Here is a 27122-nt window from a genome sequence, read left to right as displayed (position 1 = left end):
CTGCATGGGAACATTATTTATCTGAATACACTTTTCTCAGTACAGCTATAATAGAATAGCTAAGCATCTGCAGTTAGTTATTTTGCAGATTTAGAACATAAATACAAAACATACATTAACTGAAACATTAGGATCGATATATTAGCTATCAGCATCTTTAAAGTAAAGCATATCATTTTCACCTGTACAAGCTGCAAAGTGAACACATTAATGCGTTACTAATTACAATCCAAAATATGATTGTTTAATAGAACATTCTGCATAATAAGTACTTTTGCATTTGGTACTGTAAGTATATTTTGATGCCAAAACCTTTTGAAATGAAAGTAAAAGTATATATATATGAATGCAGGACTTGTAGTTGTACATTACAAGTAAAAGTAAAATAATCTGAGTACTTCTTTCACCACTGTATAAGCTACTGCAGCAGTTTTACTGAAGCACAGTGTTCAGTGATGGCCAATACATAGCAAATACATGCTCTCTGATGTGATGTGTTGGCGTCTTTTCCTTCCATTCAGCCTGTTTTCTCAATGGGCCAGATGGAATATGGAGTCCTGCTGAAATACTGGGACAGATGTTTCAGCCCTGTGAGAGGGGCTTTGCATTATGCACACATTTGCTTTTCTTTTTTTTTTTACCCTGCCTGGCTTTGGGTTACTATAGCTTGCAGAGATTGGCTGAACTTGAAAGTATTTCTCTGGTATGAATGCAGACATTATTCAAAAAATAATAATAATACTGCATTGCTGAAGCCTAAATCATGGCTGAAGCCTAAATCAAAATGATCCAAGACAGGAAAATATTGCGCAACAAACGTATCAGTAAAATACTGTATTGCATTTACATTCCCAAGGGGAAATGTTGCTGTGTTACACGGAAACTTCAGCACCCTGGACAGCGGAGCAGTCACAGAATCGTTGTTAATTTCATTCACAGCTCACAGACCTCGTAAACAGTTAAACAATTCTAATGCTACTGAAATAACAACGGGGAAACAATTCTTTCCCCCAAATGTGCAGTAGCCTAATGGCAACTATACTAGCAAAACACGGTAGGCTACGTTTCCGATTATGTCTCGCTACACAACGCTGGGAATTAACCTTACTGGATGGTGGAGGAAACTAAGCCCCCAGGGAGCAACGTCACACCCCTTGGCATATTATGAAGCCTTGTCCGCTGCATTCGCCCAACACACCGCTACAGAGGACGTGAAGATCGCATCCAACGAGAAATGGTTTGCGAACTGGATCTGACCCAAGCTATCCTCCCCGATTCCGTGCGTTTCGGTGAGGAGGCATTTAAATGCTCTGGTACGCATGCAGGCTGAAGAACTCTTCGATGAGAACTAGGAAAGGTAATTGGACGTAGAGTAGCCTACTTGTTCCGAGTATGACTCGTGGAAAGGGAAATATTAGCCAGCATCTATAACTTTTACTCAACGATCTTGGGATATTCCGTGTCCAAACATGCCTGTGCGAAGAGGTCACGTTGCGCCACAAAACACATTTCTTGGAATAATAATAAAGAAATTCGAAGGACAAAGTAAGTATTTGATAAATATTATATTTGATGGCCATAGATAGGCCAATGTAACAAAGTTTAATTGTACAGTATATGAATGTCTTTATTTAGCTTTATACCAAATATTCTGGTTGAATGCCTTATACTATGGGCAATGCTTAGTGTGTGCTTTGGAGAAATTGTAAGAACATTTCCACAGCAAATAAAGTGAGGTTTATAGTGTCAGAAAGTGTCAATGGTTATTGTTTTAAGTAAGGTAAAGCTATTGTGTGCTATTGCTGTACATACTTGCATTGAATTTGGAATACACACACACACACACACACACACACACACACACACACACACACACACACACACACACACACACACACACACACACACACACACACACAGTGTGTGATGGCTTAATCTAGCCACTTTTTATATGATTAGACATTCATTTAATATTTGTACTTGATGATATAGCACCAATATGAAGGTTAAGAGGTTATGTATGTATGATATGTTCCACAGCAGCCTATATAGCCTATACAGCACCTTCACAGACAATTGCCATTTTGTTCCTGCAGATCGTAAATTTGTGATAGCCAATGCCAGGGTGGAGAACTGTGCGATCATCTACTGCAACGACGGCTTCTGCGAGATGACCGGCTTCTCCAGGCCGGACATCATGCAGAGGCCGTGCACCTGTGACTTCCTCCATGGCCAGCTGACCGAGAGCCATGCCATCAGCGAGGTCGCCCAGGCTCTGCTCGGATCCGATGAGCGCAAGGTGGAGATCACCTACCACCGCAAGGATGGTGAGTCAGTAACTCGCTGATGCTGCAGGGTGGCTGTGTCACAGCAGCAGTGGTGGAAAATATGTACGCAAAGTTTTTACTTAAGTAAAAGTATCAATACTGTAATGTAGAACTACTCTGTTACAGGTAAATGTCCGGAATTCCAAATGTACTTGAGTAAAAGTACAAAGGTTTTGGCATCAAAATGCACTTAAAGTTCCAAAAGTAGAAAGTGCTCAATATGGAGAATGTACCATTTCAGGTTTTCAAATGTATACAAATATTTTGAAGTCACATTGCGAGCTTGTAGATCGGCTATTTTCAAATGGCCCAAAATGTATAGGGCTGAAGTGGTTAATGTATGTTTTCTTGTTTTGTAATAATAATCAAAATCTACAAAGTAACTAATAACTCAAGCTTTCAAATAATTGTAGTGGAGTAAAAGTACAATATTTGGATCTGAGCTGTAGTGGAGTAGAAGTAAATGTATTGGAAATTAGAAATACTCAAGTTAAGTACTACCCTGCTATGGGTCACTTTTTTATACATGGTGTTAAATTAATGCTCCAGATTTGACAGTGTGTACTCTGACGCAGAGACATGTCCGTGTTGCCCCTGAGAGTTGACCTCCTGAGCAGGCCTCCAACTGTGTTGGTCTTTATCTCAACGAAACAAAAACTGAATACGTAAATATATGCAAATACAACAATAACCACGTTATCAAAACACTCCTTTGAAACAGAGGGTGATGACTACAAGTATTTGGGTTCATATATATCTTCTTCCCACAATGATGATGAGTTCACCTCCTCAATACTCTACTACCACTCTTTCAGGATGAAACAAGATGAGAGGTTTTTATAGTTGGAATAATGCCATCATGGGCATATTTTCTGCATCCCATAATGTAACCTGGCATTCTGAGCACTGGCCCTGGTCTGTCATGTTGCCGGACACACGGACAGACGCAACCACGCAGTCTACCATTCATTGTCAATGGAAGCCAGCAACGTGAAGCTACAAAGCAAATCCAACGTTTGTAGCTGCTGTAAAAGCTACAACAGCTACAAATACACTGTGTAGCTTTGCATCTTTGCGTCTGCCCGTGTGAACACAGCATTACAGGAGCGGAAGAAGACTTTGCCCTTGACAGGCAAAAACAGCAAGGATATTCTGCTACACAGTAAAAGAGAGTGTACAAATGTTTGTACACTCTCTGACTTACAAATGGTTAAAAAACCGGTGTGGCTTTGCCTTTAACAATGTTTCACATTGCTGTATTTATTCGGATAATAACGTTACTCATGTAATGCTCAACTTCAGGTTTATTGACTGGTGTGGTGCTGTGTGTGCACGTTCGTTTTACTATATGGCAAAGAGGGCGAGTGAGAATTAAATACCCACCACATTATGAAAGAGGTCTGTAATAATTAGCATGACAGGTACCACGACATTAACACAACTGGTCTCAACAGTGTATTACATTAAGACCACACAGGAGTGGAATTACCTGTACATGTGCTGTTATATTTGGCGTTCACATTTCACACAGCATAACAGGGACGGGTGCCTCAATTAAGTAGGCTACTGGTTGCCAAACGTGTGATTTGTAGCTCCAGTTAGCCTCGTGGCTACGACGCATACAGCAGGGACCAGATCGCAGCTGACACGATAAGGAGGGGCTTGGTGAAGTGCCATGATGATGACATGGTGCCGTTTTGTCTGCTGTGACAGGCCAAAACAGTGACAGGCAGGCAGCGGAGGAGCAAGTTAGAGAGGCGGAGGAAGAGTGAGAGTGAACGAGAAAGACAGCAAGTTCATTTGAGTCCAACGTGCACCTGTTTCCCTGTAAATTCCAGACTGCTTTAATGAAGAAATACTTGAATAGATTTGCTTGCCACTTGTCCAGTATGTAGAATGAGTTCAGTATGTGCTCATGTCACGTCATTGTGCATTTAGCTCCCATGCAGTATAGGTATAACTATATGCAAATAATATTGAACTGTACAACGCTCCGTCATACAGGTCAACATTCAGATGGGATATATGTTTCATACTCATAGCAGATTTGCAAAACCAAAAGTCCCCCATGTTATACTGTAGGGTAACTATTTTGGTCTTTGGTGTTGCACCTGGACACCCTTGCTGTTTGTAACGGGGTTGCCATTAATTTTCAGACAAATCCTAGCCCTTGCATAAATGGGTTTTTATGCAGAGGCAGCAAACCTGCTGTCCTCCTCCTGCCATCCTTGAGCAGGGTTCTTTGTGGTCATCATGATTATAGCCCTTTAAAGTCAGTGCAAAATCATCTCTTTCAGGATGAAACAAGATGAGAGGTTTTTATAGTTGGAATCATGGGCATATTTTCTGCATTTGATTTAATATAATCATAAACTAAAATGGGAAAGAAATGAAATTTTCATCGTTAGCTAGATGAAATGAAATTCTAGGCTATACTGGTAGATGCATGTTTAATCTAGCATCAGAAGCCATCGGTCCAAGCATTGTTTCGGCTACCTAATCAGGGGGAAAAACCTGAGCCAGATGCTGCTACTACGCTTGAATAGATGGTTTCAGGAACCTGCAAGACAATTACACAAAGTACTCCAGGGACCGCCGGCGACGACTCTACCCGCTCAGCTCTTGACAAGTAGGATTTCAAGGCAACTTCAGTTAAGCCTTTATGCCTCACTGATCACGTGACATATGCTTGGCAAAAAATTATGTCAACTTTTTTCACCTTTTTTTTTTCATGCTGTCGTGTGACAGCATGTCCCCAAAAGTGCAAATCAGGTTTAGCCTCCCGTACACTGAACGCTACGCCGTCTGCACTTCATCTGTCTGTAATGCGTGGCAGCGCAAGGATCCACAGAAGCATTCCGACATAATCCTTACCCCCTTCTCTTCCCAATCCTCCCTGGTGTGCATCGAGGCTTCAGGACATGACTCTTAATACTCCTCAGAGGAAGCTACAGTGAGCGGCTGTGCTCATGAATAAAGATGTCAGTGCTGACAGTGTGGTGACTGAGAATGAGCAGCTTACAGAGTAAATGCATTAAATGCGTACAGAGGACACAATCCACATGCTCCCACAGCTATAGGGGAATGCAAATGAAACATTCATGGCATCCTTTAGAGCCATATAGTGCTATTGATTCAAGTTGGATTCGCTACAAACTGAAGCTGATGGGGCGGAAAGTAGCTGTGTGCCACCATGTCTCCTCTCTTGACCCCATTCTAAGCTATCAGTGCCCATACAAATGAGTTAATCCGTCATATTAACAGGTCATTTAACTAAACCCTCTATATTCCATGCACCTTCCGTCACAAACCACACAGCATTCATGTTGAAAAGAGAACAGAAAATGAATCAACATGGGGAGGATTTTCAGAGAGAGAGAATTAACTTTGAAAGGTGATGATATTAACTAGCATTACATCAAGTATGACTCAGCCTGATAAGTGTGTTCTCGGTTGCACTCCACTCCACACTTTTTCACTTTTACACACAAACACACATGCACGCACAATTTCATGCACACACATACACACACCCCACCGTCCTGGCTGACATCAGGGACAATGAAGTTTTGGTAAAAAATGTTAAGCTTTACGCATACAACAAATACTTACATTAAAGGGATATTTCACTTAACTTTTGGTAATTCTATCAACTACTCAGGCTTTTGTGAACACCCCAAACAGAGTTTGAAGTTACAATGGGTTTGTATATAAAGGGGCTGGGGCAGCTAAGTAGTTGGTTATTGCGAGAGTAATCTCTCAAGAACAGATTCTGTGCTGCGCTACTGAATCTGTCAGCAAGGCCATTCAGAATGTGTATACACTGTTGATAGTGGGAATGAAAACACAGGCACACCACAGGAAGTGGAGGGCTGAGGCCGGGCCAAACAGGCCAACATCCTGTTATACACATTCTACTGGGGCCTGCCCCCAGAGGCAAATTCAAAGGAAACAAACAGCCGAGGGTTTATTTTTGTCGATGTGTTCCCAGATTGTTGTGAGAGTGAGGTCTAGCCAACACTAACTTGGGATTCCTGGATCCCTACCCTCCACCATTTCCTATCTAACATCAGGTTCTTGAGCTCTGTAGTGTTGTTAGCTAAACTGTCGCGCCGCAGTACGTCTACGTAGGTGGTACGCTGGGTTGGCTCCCATAGAGTTCATTTACTTGCCTCAAGTTCTGGGTGACTGACGCAGTGCCCTGTCAGCCTCATCCTTCGCTCTCTGACTTTGTCTGTGACCCGTGGTAGGTCCCCATAGGTCCACATTTCTGATGCGGTCCGTCCATGTGGCACCTAGTGCCATTCGTAGCATTCTTGTGTAGACTCCATCCAGGGCTCTTTCCTGTTGTACTGTGAGGGTCCATGTCTCTGCCCCATACAACTGACTGACTCCACAGTAGCTATGAACAGCCGCCTCTTAACACTAATTAAGCCTTGGACGTGTATACACATCCTTTATTTTTTTTTCAACTTATTGTTTTTTATTGTCATTGCCGGGGTAGACAATACATTTTATACATATGCATCATATATCATCATTCAGTTCTTCAATACAAAATTGTCTCCCCAAGGAGACAGCAGCAACATAGAAAGTAACACATTTGAAAAATAATAATCATAAATAATACTAACAACAATAATAATGAAGAAATGTAAACATGAAAGACAACATCTTGATCGAGTAATTCAACAGACATGAAATAAAATAAAATAGAATAAGAATAATAAAGTAAATAAAAGGAAAGAGGGGGAAGGGGGGGGGGGTGTCCATCAATCTTTGTAATGTTAAATCTCGATGCGCGCGAAGGGCGTCCATTTCTTAACAAATTGCTCATTTTGTAGCCTCACCAAATAAGTAATTTCTTCCATGTCTCTAATTTCTTTTACTTTATTTAGCCATTGTTCGTGGGTTGGAGGGTGTTTTCCTAGCCAATTTATTGTGATAGTCTTTTTGGCCGCTGCTAACAATATCTGGAGGAGGTACACCTTTTTCCTACCTTCAAACCCAGTCGGCACTACTCCTAGAATAGCTGTCTTGAAATCTTGTGGTATCTGAGTGTCAAACACTCTGTTAATGTCATTAAAAACATTATTCCAGAATTGCTGTAATTTAGGACACGTCCAAAAGATATGCGTATGATTACCGATCTGTTCACCACATTCCCGCCAGCACTCAGTTGTAGGAGTAGTGCCTGCTCTACCAGTCAATAATGGAGTCTTAAAAAATCTGCTTACAATTTTCCATTGATATTCTCTCCAAGAATTAGAGTTTGTTACTTTATGCACTTCAGTGCAGGCGTCTAGCCATTCTTCTTGTGAAATCTCTTGTTGTATTTCTGCCTCCCACTTGGCTTTTATATAAAGAGAATTATTGGGAACCATTTCTAGCAGAGTATGATATAAGATAGAAATTACTTTGGCGAATGAACCATGTTTTTGTATGTCCATAAAAAGAGATTCCAAACTCGAAGGGGTTTGAATTTTGTCCCAGTCATCGTGTCTTTGTAAATAGTGTCTTAGTTGGAGGTATCTATAAAAATCAGTTCTGGGCAGATTAAACTCGTTTCTGAGTTGTTCAAATGACTTTAACTGATTGGAGGAAAATAACTGGTGGACAAACCTCAGGCGTAGCAAACTCCACCCCTGGAACCCAGCGTCTAGCCTTGAAGGCACAAAACCTCCCATGCACCCAATTGAAGACAATACACATCCTTTCTAATCAAACCTTGTGTTTCGCGCATGCGCTCTGTCGTTCACTTCCTTGTTTACGGCTCCAAAAGAATGGCTCGTAATTAACTCATAATCTAAGGGATCCCTCCATGGTTTTGACCAAAGGGACAATGTTCTGTCTTCATTTCTGACTTCAGCATGCATCTCGTTTGGAATATTAACGCTTCTAGAGAGACTTTAGCGTGACCAGCATGAGGTAAGAATGGAAGATTATGCTTCCCGGTTTTTGGGGGGGATCGGAAGGGAGGGGCTTTTCAGACTAAAATCGGCCATATCTGCTGGCAATCTAGCGCCTTTATTTTGTAGCTAAAATGAATATCTGATCTAAAGACTGAATCAAGCAACTTAAAAACTGTCTGGGGTGTTCACAAAAGCCAGAGTAGACGATGAAAGTTTTTTTGAAAGTGAAATATCTGTAGCCCACTCACTAAATTGGTAATGGCCACAAAATACAACATCGGGATGTGTGCACTACTGTGATTAGTCGAATGTTACATATAACTTAAATCAGGTGCAAAGAGGCCTGGTTAGCTTATTGTACAGCTAAACTGACCCTGATAAAATAAAAATAAATAAAAAATTGAACAACAATAACTTCCCAAACAAAATAAAGAAAAATACCCTGTGGTTTGTGGTACCAGGCGCTGTTGGAGCTCATAGGAGAATTCTCACAGTTAGATGGATGGTCTGTACTCACACTTAGTTGCAGTGTCCAAAACTTCTAGTTCCAGGTGCTGTAGAGCACTTCTATTTGTCAGCAATGGTGCAGCAATGTCCTGAAGCACACTATATTCAAAGGAAAACCCACACACTAATGAACTTTCTATCCTTTACAACAAATGTTTTTTTTTAGTTCTCACATACAGTAAGTAGCCTACTGTAGTGATCATACTCACTTGAAACTTGGTGCAAAAACATATCCTCCACACACTTGTCCTCCTGCAGTCACCAGTGTTTGAGGACAGTTCTGCTTGTTTTTAGCGTTAGCCTAGCGTTCATTTGCACTGCTGGTGATAGACAGCTTACTGAAACATACAAACTCACAGGGCTAAACTAATATAACACCACACTGAACACAAAGCCTGTGTCTCCCAACTGAGATGCAAACAGGACTTTACAATTTGCAGAACTTATTTAAACACTTATTGTCCCTGTTTGTCCACTCCTTCTCCTTTCTCTCAAAACACCTCTCGGTTTCCTCATTTCGTCCCACCCCTCTTGTTCTCCATAAGTTGGCTGACACCCCAGTCTCCCAATAAAAATTCTGCCATGAACAAGCAGCAATACACCGGTAGATTTAAAAGGAATAGAAATGTAACACATCTGTAGCAGGGTTCTCAAAATGTAAGCAACATTTAGCAAAAATTGTGCAGGGCACTATATCCACTATATATAATTAGCGGCACAATGCGGAGCACATAAACAGTGCTGGCACAGAAAGTCATAAGGGCATTTCCACTTTATTGTTGTTATTGGGGTTTCAGAGAGCAGGAGACATGGGATAATAGGGATGACGAAAGGGCCTTTCTTGCATGTTCCACCATGTCCGTGTAGGTAGGTACCCTAATCCTGGTCTCTACTGCCTCCCCCTGGCCAGCCGGGGTGCCTGATGGAGGGGAAAGGAACTGGTTGGTTGGAATAACGTGTTCCTTCCACATGCTACGTTCTACCGGGTGATAAGAAGCGACCGGCTCTCCCCAGGTTGGCAGAGGGAGAGTAGCGAATAAAAGGGGCCCTTCTGTTGTGTCTGACATCAGTTCATGTTGAATGCTTTTTTTTTTACATCAGTGCATGTTGATATCCATAATGTATTATGTGCATTTGATGGGGTTTATGTGCATTTGACTCCATAATATATGCCCCATGACTCTATATTATGGCCCTGTTGGGCCCCACAATGGTCACTCCAAGGGTCCACTGACTGACTGACTGACCCACTCAACCTTAATGGGTGGATGGGTGCAATTCTAATATATATTGGATAGGATGGGTGGGATCATATCAAAAACAGACGCATAGATTTCCCTCTCCATCCCCCAGCAAATTCAACACTAATTTAGTGGCCTGCCATATACTGGAACGTCTGGAAAGGCAAGAGAAGACGTGCCTCCTCTCAACCTCCCCAAAAGACTATGCATAATCAATGAGATAAATGCTTTCCTTTACTGCCTTTGTAAAACTATCCTATTCCTCCGGGTGTAATAATACTTTGTAACTGAATGAAAGGAAGCTGACACCGCAGCAGGGAAGTTAAATGGATAATGGCTAACATAACAGCCGCAGCTTAACCACGCTGAATGATCAGGGCCATGTGCTACGCGTGGGTGCAGGGTTTCATAGGAGACTCCCCTCCGAGCGCAGTGAAGGACCCCCTGCCCCTGCTGAGGGGGGTCTGGTAGCGGTGCAGGTGGAGGGTCCAGGGGACACTGGGTGCCCATTGAGCACGAGGAGTGGCCTCAGAGAGACTTGGATGGCTGCTCTCAAAAAGAAAGCACATGCATTTTTCATCATTCTCGGTCCTCTTTGGTTTCTGACTGCACATGCTGAAACACATCCAGAAGCTTTCCTTTATCATGTTCAGGGACGTTTAATTGGAGTTGAAGTCAATCCTTCCAAGTTATGATGAGAAGATGTAAAAAATCTATAAAAAAACCCTTAAAAGATCAGATTTAATAGGGAATGAGGTCACAGCAGAGTTAAATCATTCCATCTTTTCGGCATGGAAATTTCCAGATTACACAGTGTAACTTTACCTTGTCATAAAGAGAAAACAGAGTGCTGATAATTATGATGTTAATTATAGCAAGATGTGCATAATTTATTTTACAAAGGGGTGATTTGCAAGCATGGCTGTCCCTAATTAGGATGTGAAACAAAGTGTATTAGTTATGAGGGGGAGCAGATGGAGCTTTGAACGTCACCACGGAACAAGCCTCACGATACGAATTCATATTTTCATCTCACGGGATGCTGATACCGTAGGTTGTAGGAAGTCATCTAATAGTCGTGCCAAATCCATCTGGGTTTTTCCCTCTTAATCAGTTACTTTAAGACAATGACACATTTTAACATCCATTGCATTTAGAGTTTCTGACAGTGTTCATGCTGAACTGAGGTGAAAAACCATGGTGCACAGAATATAGAACTGAGAACTGCAGAGTGCAGACACAAATGCTATGCACTTACATCTAGAGTTGCTAGTTAGCCTTGATGGCTTGGAAGACACTGATTGAAGATGAAATTAGACCAGGCTGTGTGGCTTACAGCAGTATCACTGAGGCGAGATATTGCCACTTAAGGCAAAAAAGAGTAAACAAAGGGTTAGCTTGCATGCCCTCTCTCAACATGCCCCAGTCCCGATTGACTATGCCCCAGTGAAGTTGAGTATTGGCTTAAGCAAAATAGCCCTAAACAATAAACATGTCAGTATTCATTAGACGCGAGTCCTACCAGGCAATAGTCTGGGGCTGTAGGCTCATTTTTAAAAGCTGTAGCCTACTGCTGGATGCATTTGTAACAAAATGCAAATAAATAAATTAGAGCTTGTTTCTTTCCACTGCAGCCGATTCAGATTAATGTGAAGCTTCTGTTGTTTTGTAATTTTTTTTAAAATGCTGCTAAATTAAAGTGCATAGTTACTTACTGTACTTATTACTTTTATGCTGCATGCATTTTTAGGATAAATTACAGACTTGTCTGAACATGACGTTTGATCTTTGAATCCTCATTAGAGCACAGAGTATAAAAGATTCCATGATTAAGTGGCAGGGTTTTTATTAATAATTCATGATGGAAATAGAATCTACTGTAATGAAATTTCCATCATGAACAAGCGTGCTGATCTGCACACAATGACTATTCATTCCCACCACAGGTGCAAAAGGCGCAGCTCGCGGCCAGCACGGGGAAGCATTCGCTTGTGGTCTCTTGATGTGAGGGAATGAATGGAGGCATCCCTCTTTCATTGACATAAACTACTGCACAGTGGGGGGATGCTATAGTCATGTCATGCATTTTTTCCCTCACTGCCCACAGTTAAGCCTCTCAGCTTATCAGTGTGTTGGGCATATACGGCATGTTTTAACCCATTTAGGCCTGACGTCGAAATTTAAAAAAAATGTTTTCTAAATCATGACAATTTTCTGAAAGATTTGAGGCACATTTTAACGATTTTTCAAAAATAGCAGACCTACAAGTTCATAGCGCGCCACTCGGTGGCGCGCTATGAGCTTGTAGATCTGCTATTTTTCAATAGCTAAATTATAACAATGTTTAAAACACCAAAAGGGGTTCCCGCCCAAAATGTTAATGGTTAATGTGGTTAAACGCTAACGTGACATGGATGCGTTCCAGGTCTCAATGGATTAAGAATTAATCTGCATTCCTGCTGCCATCAGCCTCAGTGCTAGATCTGATCATCTACTATACCGGTGCAAGCACGAGAACATTTGACAGACAGACCATTTAGAGTCAACATTGGACTGACTTCGATCACAGCTCCCCATTTCTGCAGCAGCAGGATAAATTGGACAATATAATGAAGACAAATAGCACATCTGCTTCTGTTTAGGACTCTAATATACCTACTCTTTCTTGACCGAGTTGTGAGATTTATAGCTAGTCTTACCTTGTAAGTGTAGGATACAAATAATTGGAACGAGAGACGGATAGTGAGCTGGGTTTCTTTGTCTTATATCTCTGATGCATGTGTGTGCGGTGAACCACAAACAATGGACCACATCATGAGATGTATCTCTGCTCCACAATGTACTCGATGGCCGAACCAAATGCCGCTGCACTTTCCTGCGCCAACCACTGAAAAAAGAAATACAGTAGAGAGGATGGCCAGACACGAAGAAGAAGTGGACCTTGTAGGTCAATTTTGTTCCATTCGTACACTCTCAGAATGATTAATTAATCATTTTACAGAATGGATTTTACTGCGTAGCATGCATAACCATACTATGGGGACTGATACACCAAAACTCAGTCACGTTCACAAGGTGTTAAACCAGGGCAATTTATTACAGAAAATGAAATACAGACAGTCACTTCTTCTCTTTCTTTTTTTAGGGGAAAAGCAGTTCAATGGTAGGCAACTCAAAGTTCTTTTTACAGGGATCGAGGACTGGGCAGGAGTCGTCACTGGATGGAGTCATCGAGGTACATCACAGGTACGTAGGTCATTATAATATCAACAGAATCTTCAGAGGTAAGTAACTGAAAAGAATCCATAGGCAAGTAAACGATAACTTAGGCTTGCTTCTAGGCCTTCAGACAAAGCAGTTCAAACGAGGTAAGTGAAACTGTCAGTTAATGAATTAATTAATAATTAAGTGAATAGGATATAGGATTTATCCTTGGTAAGTATTTCTACTCAGCCTGATACTCGAGTAGAGTATTTGTACTCGAAGGGTAGCGTAGGTGTTTCCAGTGCCGTCTCCAGGCACAAATCAGCAGGGGGGCATACTTTTTTTTCAAAGGGGGCACTTAATTTTTCAAGCCCCCCCCCCCCTCCATTTGCTCTGTTTAGTGGTTTGATTAGGTACGTACGGTCCTTCTATGATACGTCCCAGACTCTGACTTACCTGTTGGGTGGTGTTTTCTGAGCGACAATACCACAATACATTTTGCTACGACTTTTGTATAGATGTTGACATGGCAGTACCACAATTATGAAACACAGGACAGATTCAGACATTCAGATAAAAAAGAAAAGCAGATTCTTCCTTGGCCGGCTGGTGGGGATGTGTGTACAAGGTTTCACAGCAGCGTTCATGATTTGTGGCATTTTGTTCAAAACGGGCCACTCCCGTAAATTGTGGAGGCCAATCATTACCAGTCGGAATGGAATTTGAAAAATCTGACAGATACTGATAGTAACTGACTGGTGGACAGACAGGAGCGAAAACGATAAAAGTCCTGGCGTGGATAATAAAATAAAACGGTAGTTTTATTAAAAGGTAAAAGGTAGTAACGCCAGGGGCGTAAATACTGTGACGCCGACAGAGTCATTTGGTGCCCACAGCCGCCCACCCGTGCCGTCGGTAAAATAAAATAAATACATAAAGAGATGCAATGACGGTTGAGTTGCCCAAAGTTTTGCGGAGGGTTAGTTAGTCTAATAACGTCAGAAGGAAGTCAGAAGAGGCGAGATGCCGTGGTGACCATGAACCCCGCTTCGGGGCATACTGGCGTCTCGTTACACCGCTTAGTAACAAACAGGGATTAGGAGCATAATAGTACCCAAAACCAATGGAGATCTCTTGCTTGGCCCTTTGTACTTGGACTGCTGGGATTTGCATGTTGTATGAGCTATTAACAGGTTAGTCAAAAATGTAGTCAAGGTGCACTAACACTATATCAACACTATTAACGGTAGTATTAACAGGTATAAATATTGTGTACATTATATAGTCCTATGGGTAAATATGATCAGTCAATGATGATGATCATGAACTGCTAGATGTATTATGGCGTACCGAAATAACATAATGGGGTGTGGGAGGTGAAGAAAATGTATGAATAAACATCCTCAGCTTAGAAAGGCTGGCATTCTCCTGCACATGGCTTACTACATTTCACTTGTGTTTGCCAGAGCCTAATAGCTATTGTCGCTGTTGCACGGAAACCTTGTATGTCCAAAACGGTTACTAATTTTCAGTAAATGGATAAAGGGCCGTGTGTTCCGATGGATCCAATGTAGTTATAATTTAGTCACAAGCTCTTGTTAATACTTTTATAGAGGTTCAACATCTATAAAACCACCAGATGGACTTTCAAGTACTAAAATGTAAATGTTTAAAAAATATATAGCATTGTGACACGCCGTGTGCTTCTACATCGGCTATTTTCCTACTTTTAGGTGACGTAGTATGAGGAAGTAGGCCATTCATTTACGAAAGAAACTAAATGGAGATACAAGGTTTCTGCCTGACAGCAACAATATTCAATTTGCTGGATATAGAGAGAAATGAGGTGAGGCTGTGTGTGAGTGCGTGCAAACACAAGCACACGCAAGCACGCACGCACGCACGCACGCACGCACGCACGCACGCACGCACGCACGCACGCACGCACGCACGCACGCACACACGCACACACACACACACACACACACACACACACACACACACACACACACACACAAGCACAAGCACAAGCACAAGCACAAGCACAAGCACACAAAAACACACGCGCGCAGGGTCTAAAGATATCCTGCTAGGAAAAGAGGGGTGCGGACAGAAAGAGCAGACCCTGAAATGATGACAGAGAACAGTGAAGCTCATACTACTGTATGTATGGAGGGCTATTACAACACACATAAAAGCAGTAGTGGCGTATTCTCCTCCTCTCTCCATGATTCCTCCTGACAGTTGTGATATGCTGCGTTAATAATATGCTCATACAGTAGTACAGAAGAGGAGCTGAGGTGGACCTTAGGAAAATTCATGGGAAACCAAATAGCACCAACACAAGAAGTATAGCTGTAAAGAGGAGACCCATAATATGGGTCTCCTCTTTACAGCACATATTATGTGCTGTTGAATCAGTATGAAAGCATATACAGTACTGTTTATGCTGCTGCATATGCCTAGAGAGATATGCAGAGAGATGTGTTGTGTTCACTGAGGCCATGTGTGTAATTATATGAATAGGTTTTTTGTGTATTTGCCAACATATATTTGCAGGCATTTAAGAGAGAGCAAGTAAATAAACAACAGAATGCTAAGTGAAGCCATCAGACAAATTGAAAGCTATTCATATTGCCTAATTTTTGCCATAGGCCTATTAACAATTTACATTTGACAACTTTAAAAGATTGCAATCGTGTTAAATGCAATTATGATTGAAGGTTTGTCCTTGACTCCTTGACAATGAAGCTCTATTGTACTCTATAGCTCTATTGTACTTGTACACTACAGACATACAGTACAATGAGCCCAACAGTCTGGCAGCTATGAAGCAGCAAAGATGGAGAGATGCATGGGGTGCCTAACAGGTTCAGCCAGTTAGTGCACTGACCATGAACTGAACTCACGAGGACCCTAGTTTGAATCCAGCTCCTGTCATGGCTCACATGTCCACCCTGTCTCCTTTCTACATGGAGCAAATAACATGCCAACCACAACAAAACAGGGTTGAGGCGTGGGTTAATAGGCAGAGTATCTTTTAGTGGCAGGGTGGATGGGCGGGTAGCGCAGAGGTTAAAAACGCTCACCCGGCCACCACCGGAAAAAAGCGGAGACCCGTACAGTTCCCAGCAGCTGTGCCTCCGGCTTGAGCGTTCGCTCAAATGAACACAATTTCCATTTTTAAAGGCTAGGAAGGTAGGAAAGAATCATGTCCTCGCCGTGGCACTAGCAACTCCTGCTGGCTGGCCGGGGTGTCATTTCAGCAGGGAAGGGATCTAGTAGGAAACTCGTGGAGTTTTGCTGCCCCGGTGAAACCCCTTGCTGTCAGGTGAAAAGAAGCAGCTGGCAATGCCATGTGCGTACTTGTTTTTAAAATGCCAACTTCAATGTAATATGACATTAATTGTCATATTACATAAATTATAAATTGTACCATGAATAATTTAAATAAAGTATATTTAAAAAGGAAGGAGACACATACAGTAGTTTACACCAGGGGTTCTCAACATTTTTGGCCGGGGACCCCCGGAAATGCTTTGGCAATGTCTCGGGACCCCCGCCCCGCCCCCTCCCGAACCTCCAATATAAATTAACTGCTACAATAACCTTAATAATAGAGACAATACACCATAAATAAATACTGAAACCAGATATAATCATTAGGGAAGGTGTATGCATGTACTATATGTAAACTCTTAATTTCCACTTTCCAGCCATTAAGTTGCCATTTTTTGGGGGGAAATAATTTGGGGACCCCCTAAAATAATCTGGCGACCCCCCCCGAGGGGTCGCGACCCACGGGTTGAGAACCCCTGGTCTACACCAGGCCAACAGTGGGTGGATTGACACATACTGTAGGTAGGGAAATGGCTGGAAACTGAAATAACGAACCAAATATACAAATGACACATAAATACAGAAGCGTTAAAAGTACAAAAATGGAAACAAATGATGGTGCAAAGTACACATCACACAAGTTTTCAGCCACAGCTGTGCTGTGATATAAAAATACTTCACTGAGACGCCATCATATTTTTAGCACCTGTCATGAAACACGTCATTTATGTAACATCATGATTTCAAACATGTATACCAAAATCCATGCTTCTAAAGTCCCAAACATATCTACAGTGAGCCAAAAAAAAGCTTGTCATTCATAACCCACCACTGTACCTTAAGCAGACGACTTGGCCCTCATTGGAAGTCAGGCAGGAAATGAACTTCACAGCTGTACTCAATCAACGTCACAGGGCTGTCTTTTGCAGCAAGCCCTTCTAATCACCATGGCGGGCAGACGGGGCAGTGAATAGTTCTGCTGATCACACATAGCCCCAACCTTGCTGCTGATTCTAGGTCAAAGCAACATTTTCTGGATCAGCGCCTATACTTGCAAATCTCAAAGGCGTTCTTGGCACACCCATCTGACCACTTCACACAGCAACCGTGTTAAGTGGTCATTATGGTTGGACCACGTGCATTTTCAGATCATGTTTATTTCAATGGTCAATCAATCGATTGTGTTCCGGCTTGGATTAATGGAACTATAACTATAGCCTATACTTTAAGTTGTATTATATAGAAATTTCACGAAATACCTTTCGTTTATGGGTAGGTTTCCTTCAAAACCTAGCTGCAGAACATTATTTTATGTACTCCCAGGACAGAAAATTCTAGAATTTTCGCTGTCCTGGGCTCTAAGGGTGACGTAGGAAGCCACGCCTATCCCGTATAGATACCTGCGTGGCTACGTCAGCCCTCATTCAACTTTTCTTCTGCTAAGCTGCGAGAACGAACTTTAACATTCCAGTGTGTGCAGGGTAATATATCTCGCAAACTCGGCCGAGAGATTAATTCTTTAGGACCGTGAGATCTCTGGCACACTCTCGAAGCAAACAGAAGGATACTTCTCGAGAAAAAAAGCCGAACTTCGACACAAGTGAGTTCTAGGCAACTTGTTGCTACGCTAGCTTGTCGGAAAAAACAGCTCGCGCCTCTTTTTCTCTCTCGCTAAAGCTAGCGTTTGTTAGCTTAAAGCTATCGATAGTTAGCTTAGCGCTACTAGGCAGATACGCCTGTGGTCTACTATTACACGCCACGAGGAAGATAAACCTGTGGCTGTTAAGCACTCGGACTCCTCTCTCTACAAGCAACCATGTCGCTGACGAGGGAGACCCAGCCCGGGGAAAGACGCCATCGAGGACAGCCGGTGCCCGCCGACTGTCAAGAAGGCCCCAAACAAAAGACGTGCTCCACCTGGGGATGCGGGAACACGATGTCGGGCAAAGACGGGCATGCCGAGTGCATGTATTGTCTCGGCCTCACCCACACCCGTGAGTCCATGGAGGAAATCGGTCCCGTTTGCCTCCATTGTGAGAAAATGGACGACGACGTCCTAAACAACAGGCTCGGACGTGTCCAAAGGTATTATGACAACTTTGCCGCCCACGGACTCCGAGAGAGGAGCCCCACTCCTCCCCCGCGACGAGCTCGCATACAACGAGCTACCCCGAGACAGAGGCTCGACTACTCGGGCAACAGAGCCCCAACCGGAGCCTCTTCTTCAAGAGCAGCACCTGCCGGCGCTAGCCGAGACAGGTACGCTACTTCAGCCTCTGCAACCAGGGCTCACGAGGCCACTGATTACGAGGCTCATGGCGCGAGGCCAAGGGATACCTTCGCACCGCGCCGCTCTTCCCCAGCTCCACGTGCTCGACAACACGTCGTGCAGGCCACCATTGAGTGCCCGCCCAGACATACAGCTAGACGCAGACAGCCTGCCGTTGCACCCAGCTATATGGTGGACCGCCTGGACCTTTCCCCAGACCGCGCAATGTCTCCCGGTCGGGAGCATTGGACTACCAGGGAGGAAGGGGAGCTTCGTGATGACGAGCTCCCTTCCTTCCAGGAGCAACTCCAGGACTACCACGTCCTGGACGAGGCCTACGCGGACGAACGAGATGGCCATGATGACCTCTCCCCCGGGGACTACGTCAGCACCACTCGTCGCCCCTTCGACGACCTGGATGCCATGGACATACAGGAGCACCAGCAAGCCAGGGCTCCTGTCCCCCCGCCTCCTGTACCCCCCATGGATGACTCCAATATTTACGAGATATACAGGAAGGCTAGTGCACGTTGTAACCACACATGGCCTAAGTCAACTGTCAAGGTACTACCATGGGAAGGCAGGACTGATGAGTCCGCCCCCCCCCCTGCACCTAGAAGACAGAAGCTCCCTATGGCACAGGGCTTCGAGGAGGCCATGATGCACGCCTGGGACGAACCCCTCCTGAAGGTGGATTTTCCCAAGGCCAGCGCCAAGGGGCCCAACGACATACCAGATAAACAAACCCTCGCCATAGACTTCATGCCAGCTATGGACAAGGCTATAGCGGCCTACCTGGCCAACCCTGCAGCTCCTAGAGTGGATCACCACGTAAAGGAACCGCAGCTCCTGTCCAGCAGCGTGAGGGAAGCCTCAAAACTGAACAAGTGGCAGTATGCACACATGTCCTTCGTGGCGAAGGCCCTCAATGCAGGAGCACTTCTCCAGGGTTCCATGAAGAGCCTCCTCATTGAGATGGGACAGAAGTCCATTAAAGTCCAGCTAGCGGAACTGCCAGAAGACCTGGCCGAGTTACGCCGCCTGAATCACGAGATGGCCACCCTCCAGAGGGACTCCACTCTCCACAACGCCAAGGCAATGGCATGTTCCATCCTCCAGGAGAGATGGCGTTGGGTCGATCAGACCAGCGCCATCTCCCTGGAGACAAAGAAAGAGTTTGTGGCTGGAAATATCCACCCAGACAGTATGTTTAAGGACGCTCTGGCCAAGATGTCAGAGACCATCCAACAGCTCGAGTCCTCCACCAAGACGATGAAGGCGCTCGAACCGCTGGCCAACCAGGCCGCCCCGGTAGGCCGCCCCAAGGCCAAGAAGGCACCCTGGAAGGCCAAGACCGATGACAAACCCAGGTCCCAGGACCGGAGCGGAGATAGACAGCGACAGCCTGCAGGCCGAGGCAGAGCAGACCGCCGCACCTCTCCGCCGCCCTACAAGGCCAGGAGCGCTCCCAGAGGCCGAGGCCAGGGGAAGCGCAAATGACCTGCCCGGGCCGGGTCATCTTCCCCACCACACTCAGAGTTCAAGGCCAGAGGTGGGGATCACAGATCTCACCTCAGAGCCTGCGCTGAAGCGCTTAAGGGGGCCTGTACACAGTGCTGTGAGCACCGTTGTACAGACCCCCAAAATTGTTATGTGCAATTCACATGTGTATGTTTTTCCACGTTGTTCAATAAAGAAAACAAAAAAACAAAAAACACAAAAAACAATAAAACCAACTCTGAAGGGCATAGGCCCAGTGGGAAAGATAACCCACACTGTGACAGCTTTAGCTGTCACAGGCCGAGAACTCCACGCCAATTTTTTCCAAACTCAATACCGAAAAAATTCACTAGAGGGAGACATTTCACACAAAGTAAGTCTTCCCCTAGGCAGGCAATGCACCACGCTGACAAGCACAGGGAACCCTTTGTCACGTCATCTGTCACAATGGCGGATATCCGGGGCTTCCCCGTGGATAATCCGTACAATTCAGACAGGATACAGGCTACAGTTCGCCTCCAAACCGCCCACTTCCAGGAAAATTATTTTCTCAGAAGCGAGCGGGCAAAAGGCCGCCATTCTGCAAGAGGAAATCAATTCATTAATGCAGAAAGGCGCCATCACAGAGGTGGCCCTCGACCAATCAATGAACGGTTTTTACTCCCGCTATTTCTTGGTAAAGAAAAAGGGGGGCGGACTCCGTCCCATTCTAGACCTGAGGGCATTGAATCGTCACTTAAAAAAGCTGCGATTCAAAATGCTTACTCCACCAGTCCTCCTACGCCTAATTCGCGAAGGGGACTGGTTTACGTCGATAGACCTGCAAGACGCATATTTCCACATTCCGATTTACCCGCCGCACAGAAAATTTCTGCGCTTCGGGTTCAGAGGAAAAGTGTACGAGTACACAGTCCTTCCCTTCGGAATGTCACTGAGTCCCAGAGTCTTCATAAAGTGCACCGCGGCAGCTATCGCTCCGCTCCGACAGCAAGGGATCCGTCTCGCTACATACGTAGACGACTGGATCCTACTTGCAGACTCTCCACGAGAAGCACTGTCGCACACACATCGTGTGCTCAGCCACCTCGACTCGCTTGGGTTTATAATAAACCACGAGAAGAGCATGCTTATGCCAACACAGTCAATAGACTTTATAGGCATAACACTGAACTCAATCTCTTACACGGCCCGCCTGAGCCAAGAGAGAATAGACGCAACACTGCAGTGCGTGGCGTCATTCAAAAGGGGACGCTCGATTCCTTTTCATGCATGCCTCCGGATGGCGGGGTTAATGGCCTCTGCGGTCTATTTAATCCGCCTAGCAAGGCTACATATGAGACCTTTCCAACGATGGATAGGCTCTCTACATGTACCAATGCACCGTCGGCACCAGAAGGTAACAGTAACATCACAATGCATACTAGCCCTTCAATGGTGGTCAGACAGGAAAACCCTCTCAGAGGGCGTCCCCATGGGAAAGCCTCTGATCAGGAAAGTCATCACTACAGACGCCAGCATGACAGGCTGGGGAGCCACGATGGAAGGACTCACAGCCAGAGGTTTATGGTTGGGGCCACTACGTGCCCTTCACATAAATTACTTAGAGCTCATGGCAGTCTTCCTCGCCCTGAAATACTTCGAGCAGCGCATCCTGGGTTGCCATGTCCTAGTCAGGACAGACAACACCACGGCCATGTGCTACATCAACAGACAAGGTGGACTCAGGTCCCCTCGTCTTCATCAACTGGCTCAGAAACTGATCCTGTGGTGCAACACACGCGTCCTCTCAATAGTAGCATGTCACGTCCCAGGTCTTCTGAACACAGGGGCAGACCTGCTGTCCAGAGGACCTCTCCGCTACTCAGACTGGTCACTACACCCTCATGCAGTGGCCCAGGTCTGGAGCAGGTTTGGGAAATCCAAGGTGGATCTCTTTGCCACAGAGGAGAACACGAAGTGTCCCCTCTTCTTCGCAATCAGGGGACCATCAACGTTGGGGCTAGACGCTCTGTCACACCAATGGCCCAAAACCCTTCTCTACGCCTTTCCCCCGCTATCCCTCATCAGCCCCACTCTGGACAGAGTGAGGACTCAGGGTCTGAAGGTGCTCCTAATAGCCCCGTCGTGGGGGGTCTGGAGGTCGGAAATAACCCCTCTCCTCTACGACCAGCCGTGGAGAATTCCCCTTCGAGCGGATCTCCTCTCTCAAGCGAGGGGGGAGATCTTCCACCCTCACCCCCAGGACCTAGACCTATGGGTCTGGCCCGTCAAAGGGTGATGTTGACTGCCGTGGGTCTACCTCCGAACGTAATCGAAACGATTCAGAAAGGCAGAGCCCAGTCAACAAGGGACCGTTACGACACAGCCTGGCGCGTCTTCGAGCATTGGTGCTCACGAAGACCAGACCAAACAGTCCCCTACCAGGCCTCAGTGATCGACGTCCTGTCATTCCTGCAGGAGCTCCTAGACAACGGTCTAGGCCTCTCCTCAGTCAAGGTCCATTTGGCGGCAATCTCTGCCTGCCACCCAGGCTTTGATAACCAGACGGTGTGGAAGCACCCGCTGGTAAAACAATTCATGAAGGGTGTACGCAGGGAACATAGGACATGCAGATCCCTCGTTCCCTCGTGGGATTTGTCCCTGGTTCTAAAGGCGCTGGCTACAGCACCCTTTGAACCACTACAAACCGTGAGCCTCAAGCTCCTAACCCTGAAGGTGGCTCTCCTGATCGCACTCACGACAGCAAAAAGGGTCAGCGACCTACATGCGCTCTCGATCTCTCCAGACTGCATGAGGTTCGATGAGGGGTCGACCAAGGTCACCCTAAAGGCAAACCCCGCCTTCATTCCCAAAAATGCTCTCTCAGTGTGTGTGCCAGTGAACCTACAGGCTTTCCATCCCCCGCCGTTCTCCTCTGACGAAGACAGCAGGCTTAATTGCCTCTGCCCAGTCAGAGCTTTACGCATATACGCGGATAGACTGGCTCCCTTCAGACAAGGAAGCCAACTCTTTGTGTCCTGGGGTGCCAGGACCAAAGGAAAGCCCGTCACGAAGGTCACTATCTCTAACTGGATAGTGGAAGCCATCCGTCTGGCCTACACTAGCCAAGGCGTGGATTCCCCTCAAGCCCTGAGGGCCCACTCCACAAGAGGTGTGGCAGCTTCCTGGGCACTCTACAAGGGTGTCTCCATTCAGGAAGTCTGCACAGCAGCAAGCTGGTCTACACCCTCGACTTTCGCCACATACTATAACCTAGATGTGGCAGCGCCTTCGCTAGCGCACGCGGTCTTGGGGGCCGCTGCTCAGTAAGGCATCAGGGCAGCATAGCGCTGCCTCCTGCCCTCCACAAGGACTAGGTTCTGGACCCAAAAGGGTCCGAGCCCCTCCCAAAAGGTTTACCTGGGACCCACTGGAAGTTCAGGTCACGGGAGTTCATAAAGTCCCATAAACGAAAGGTATTTCGTGAAATTTCTATATAATACAACGTTAAAGGTTACTTTAGTAACCACGGTTGTATATATAAATTGAACGAAATACCTTTCGTGGAACGCCCTTCTGTTCTCTAAAGCAGAAGAAAAGTTCCGAATGAGGGCTGACGTAGCCACGCAGGTATCTATACGGGATAGGCGTGGCTTCCTACGTCACCCTTAGAGCCCAGGACAGCGAAAATTCTAGAATTTTCTGTCCTGGGAGTACATAAAATAATGTTCTGCAGCTAGGTTTTGAAGGAAACCTACCCATAAACGAAAGGTATTTCGTTCAATTTATATATACAACCGTGGTTACTAAAGTAACCTTTAACGTTCCTATTTATCACAATTAAAACATATTTTTCAAGGTTTTAAAGGAAAAAAATACCATGACATTTTCTTTTCTTTTAATTATATTTCTTTGCATGTACAGCATAGTATTTTGATATTAAAATGTTCTGTTCTGTTATCATTAAAATCGTAGTGTTTTGCCAATGATTCGGGGCCGGGGGCCCACTTGTCATATCCTCACGGCCTACCAGTGGGCCGCGGTGCACAGATTGGGAATCGCTGTTCTAGGTGACTGACTTTATATTCTCTTCTCTTACAGTTATTTGTGTTTGCAAGGACAAGTAAACAACATTGAGGGCAAAATTGGCTTACAAGCTAATGAGGAGCACTGAGGTCAGATATGGGCTAATCAACTTCTTAACGATCCAAATTCTGCTGAATTAGCGAGGAGACTTGAGGAGTGTTTTCTTTGATCCATGTTGGTAGGGGTGACATTCAGCAGGGGACAGGGTGAGGCTCACCCTTTAAGCATGGTATTGTTTTTCCATCTGCTAAGGTGAACTCCAACCCAAAGCCATTTCTGCTGAAATGACTGTTTTGGCTGGAAATCAGGGGCCGTTTCTGCTCTATGGTACTACCCGGCTATATGTGAAAATGCATTTCATGTTGACATGTTGACTTGTAATGAGTTCTGCTTCCATCCATCCCAAACATTCTACTGTAGTTCGGTGTCGCTTGATTTCAATTACATGATTCAATTACAGTACATTAATCATTGTAACTCCCTGTACATAATGTGGTTAGAAGACACCGTATCCTTGAATCCGCTGAATAATTCAGAGGTGAAAAAGAGATGAATAGAGATTGTTTCTCCGTGTAATGGTGGAGAACCCCAATGCCCTTGAAAAAAAAGACAGTAAATATTTAATGCAGATGCTTATTGCTTTATTCAAAAAAGCCCTGACAGCAAGGACAACTGATACCAAACATGCATGCCTGAGAGGTGGTGCAAAGTTTGTCCCATGTACGTACAGTACTAATAATCAAAGACAAGTTACAAGTTGTATTTTCACACACCCCCACTTTTCATTTCTGCATACGGACCACTTTCACTTCTACTCCCCTCAAGTGAAAGCAATGATTCAGAGAGATGACATGTCATGTCATGCTAGCTGACCTGGAAGTTACATGTGCGAGGCAAGACATAGCATTTTAATGACGACATCAGTTACTGCCATCTTCTATGTTCTATCAGTATATCTTCTGTTTCCATTGCATCTCGTTATTCAACAATACATAACTGGTGGGCACTGGGCAGCCATGCTGTAGCTAAGGTCCTCGGTTCACGCCCCAGACCTGGTTTATGTGTCCCTGAGCAAGACCCCTAACTGCAGTGCTGTATTAATAAATTAGTTAGCTCCTTAGAGTTGGGATGGTTAAATGCAGAGGACAAATTTCACATAGTGTATACTGTGCAAATATACTTGTACAGTGACAATTTTTTCAAATTATTATAACCGGTATTATTATTATTAGAGAAAATAAGTTGTTATAACCTCTCATGACATTACACACCAACACAAATGCATGGCTCATTCAGAAAGGGGTGACGCACATTTTAAATGATTCCCTGCGTGCACATTTCTTAGTTCAATTAAACACATCAACACACAACCCTTATGCTGGGGCTATCATTCCCCGAAAATAGCACATCTAATAGCAGATCTACAACCTTGTAGTATTTTGAGAGGGCCAAGTAAAGACATCTGGTGACTCCAGTCAACAAAGGGCATAGCAGTGGCGGCCATTTCCTGGTTCCATCGTTCCAGACCCCATTGATTTTTCCTATAGAGCCGTCCAAAAATATTTACATCCAGAATCATGACCATTAAACATTTGATGCTGTGGAAAATAAATAAATAAATTGAAACACGCAAAATAAAGGGTATTTAATTATTAAATATAGTATATAATTGCAACCGAAGGTCACAGTCATGGAATCGTGCATTTCGACATCATGTGACATCATCAGGGATGGAGATGTGGAGACCCTGATGTCATAGTAACTGCGACCTGCTGTCGCAGTCAAGCCCATATGGAGATCCCTGATGTCATCAATATTGGCCAGCAACTCTACATCTGACCTCAAACCTCAAACCCTTAGATCTCCATACAGTATATGGATTATGTCAGAACCTGTTCTGACATTATACTGTATGGAGCTGACCTGTTCTGACATTCCATATGTTGATCTGACCTCATCAAACCCTGTACACTCAAGACATGCTCCTTATATGGCCAGTACAAAATTCATTCCATGTTGATCTGACCCCCCATGCCAAAGCGCCAGCGCTCGCCCAGCAGTCTGCCGCCAACGAGGCGGATGCGTGCACACGAGGTCGCTCAGGTGTCTTACTGGTATAATTAAATATTAAATATATATATATCAAATGTAAATGTAAATTCAAATGTTATATGGTCACGGTGAACCACAAAATGGCCGCTACTGCTATGCCCTATAGGGTTAAGTGTTAATACCCATCAGCAAGATATTTTGTAGAAGAAAAAAGCTGCCAGCTGACTTGTACAGAGCACATATCCTGGCATTCGTTGAGGGATCCTGTTCTTCTAATCTATGATTGGTCACTATACAGCAGTGACCGTTGGAAGCCACCTAAACTGACCTTTCAGGTAAAGGTAAACAGAAGTTACTAAAATAACAATTTTAAACCTCTTCTTTGTAATCATAATTGAATTTTGCAATTAAGTTGGTAAACTTGATAGCATCACCCCCAGACATGAGTCTACAACATCTGGAACGTGACAGTAGTTGAATTTAAATGGACAGTTCAGTTTTTTTTATATTTTGATTTCATATCACACTTCCTATGGTAGTGGTCAAATAATTGAAAACCCTTATTTAATCAGCACTGCGGACCTTACTGTGAAATGTCCAGGAACGGTATGAGCTAGCCAGTATATCTGGTTTTTGATCTGAACCCCCACCTCCCTTTTTTAATTAGACTTAATTAGACATGTCTCCCCTTTATGGAAGCTGGTGT

The 27122-nt window shown here is 44.5% G+C and overlaps 1 protein-coding gene across 1 annotated transcript in view; it reads left to right on the top strand.

Moving 5' to 3' along the window:
• Positions 1–1469: 1469 nt before the first annotated feature.
• The window catches only part of kcnh7 (potassium voltage-gated channel subfamily H member 7), a gene marked incomplete at both ends in the record, with an annotated part of 65114 nt that continues 39461 nt past the window's right edge, over positions 1470–27122 (top strand). Inside the window, 2 exons of the mRNA XM_079517695.1 lie at positions 1470–1545; positions 2097–2327. Of these exons, the coding sequence (XP_079373821.1) occupies positions 1470–1545; positions 2097–2327 (307 nt within the window). The remainder of the gene's footprint in view (positions 1546–2096; positions 2328–27122) is intronic.

Source organism: Electrona antarctica (genome assembly GCF_951216825.1).
Source record: "Electrona antarctica genome assembly, chromosome: 13".
Lineage (NCBI taxonomy): Eukaryota > Metazoa > Chordata > Actinopteri > Myctophiformes > Myctophidae > Electrona > Electrona antarctica.
The sequence above is the reverse complement of the archived record's forward strand: the minus strand, read 5'-3'. Positions and strand labels throughout refer to the sequence as shown.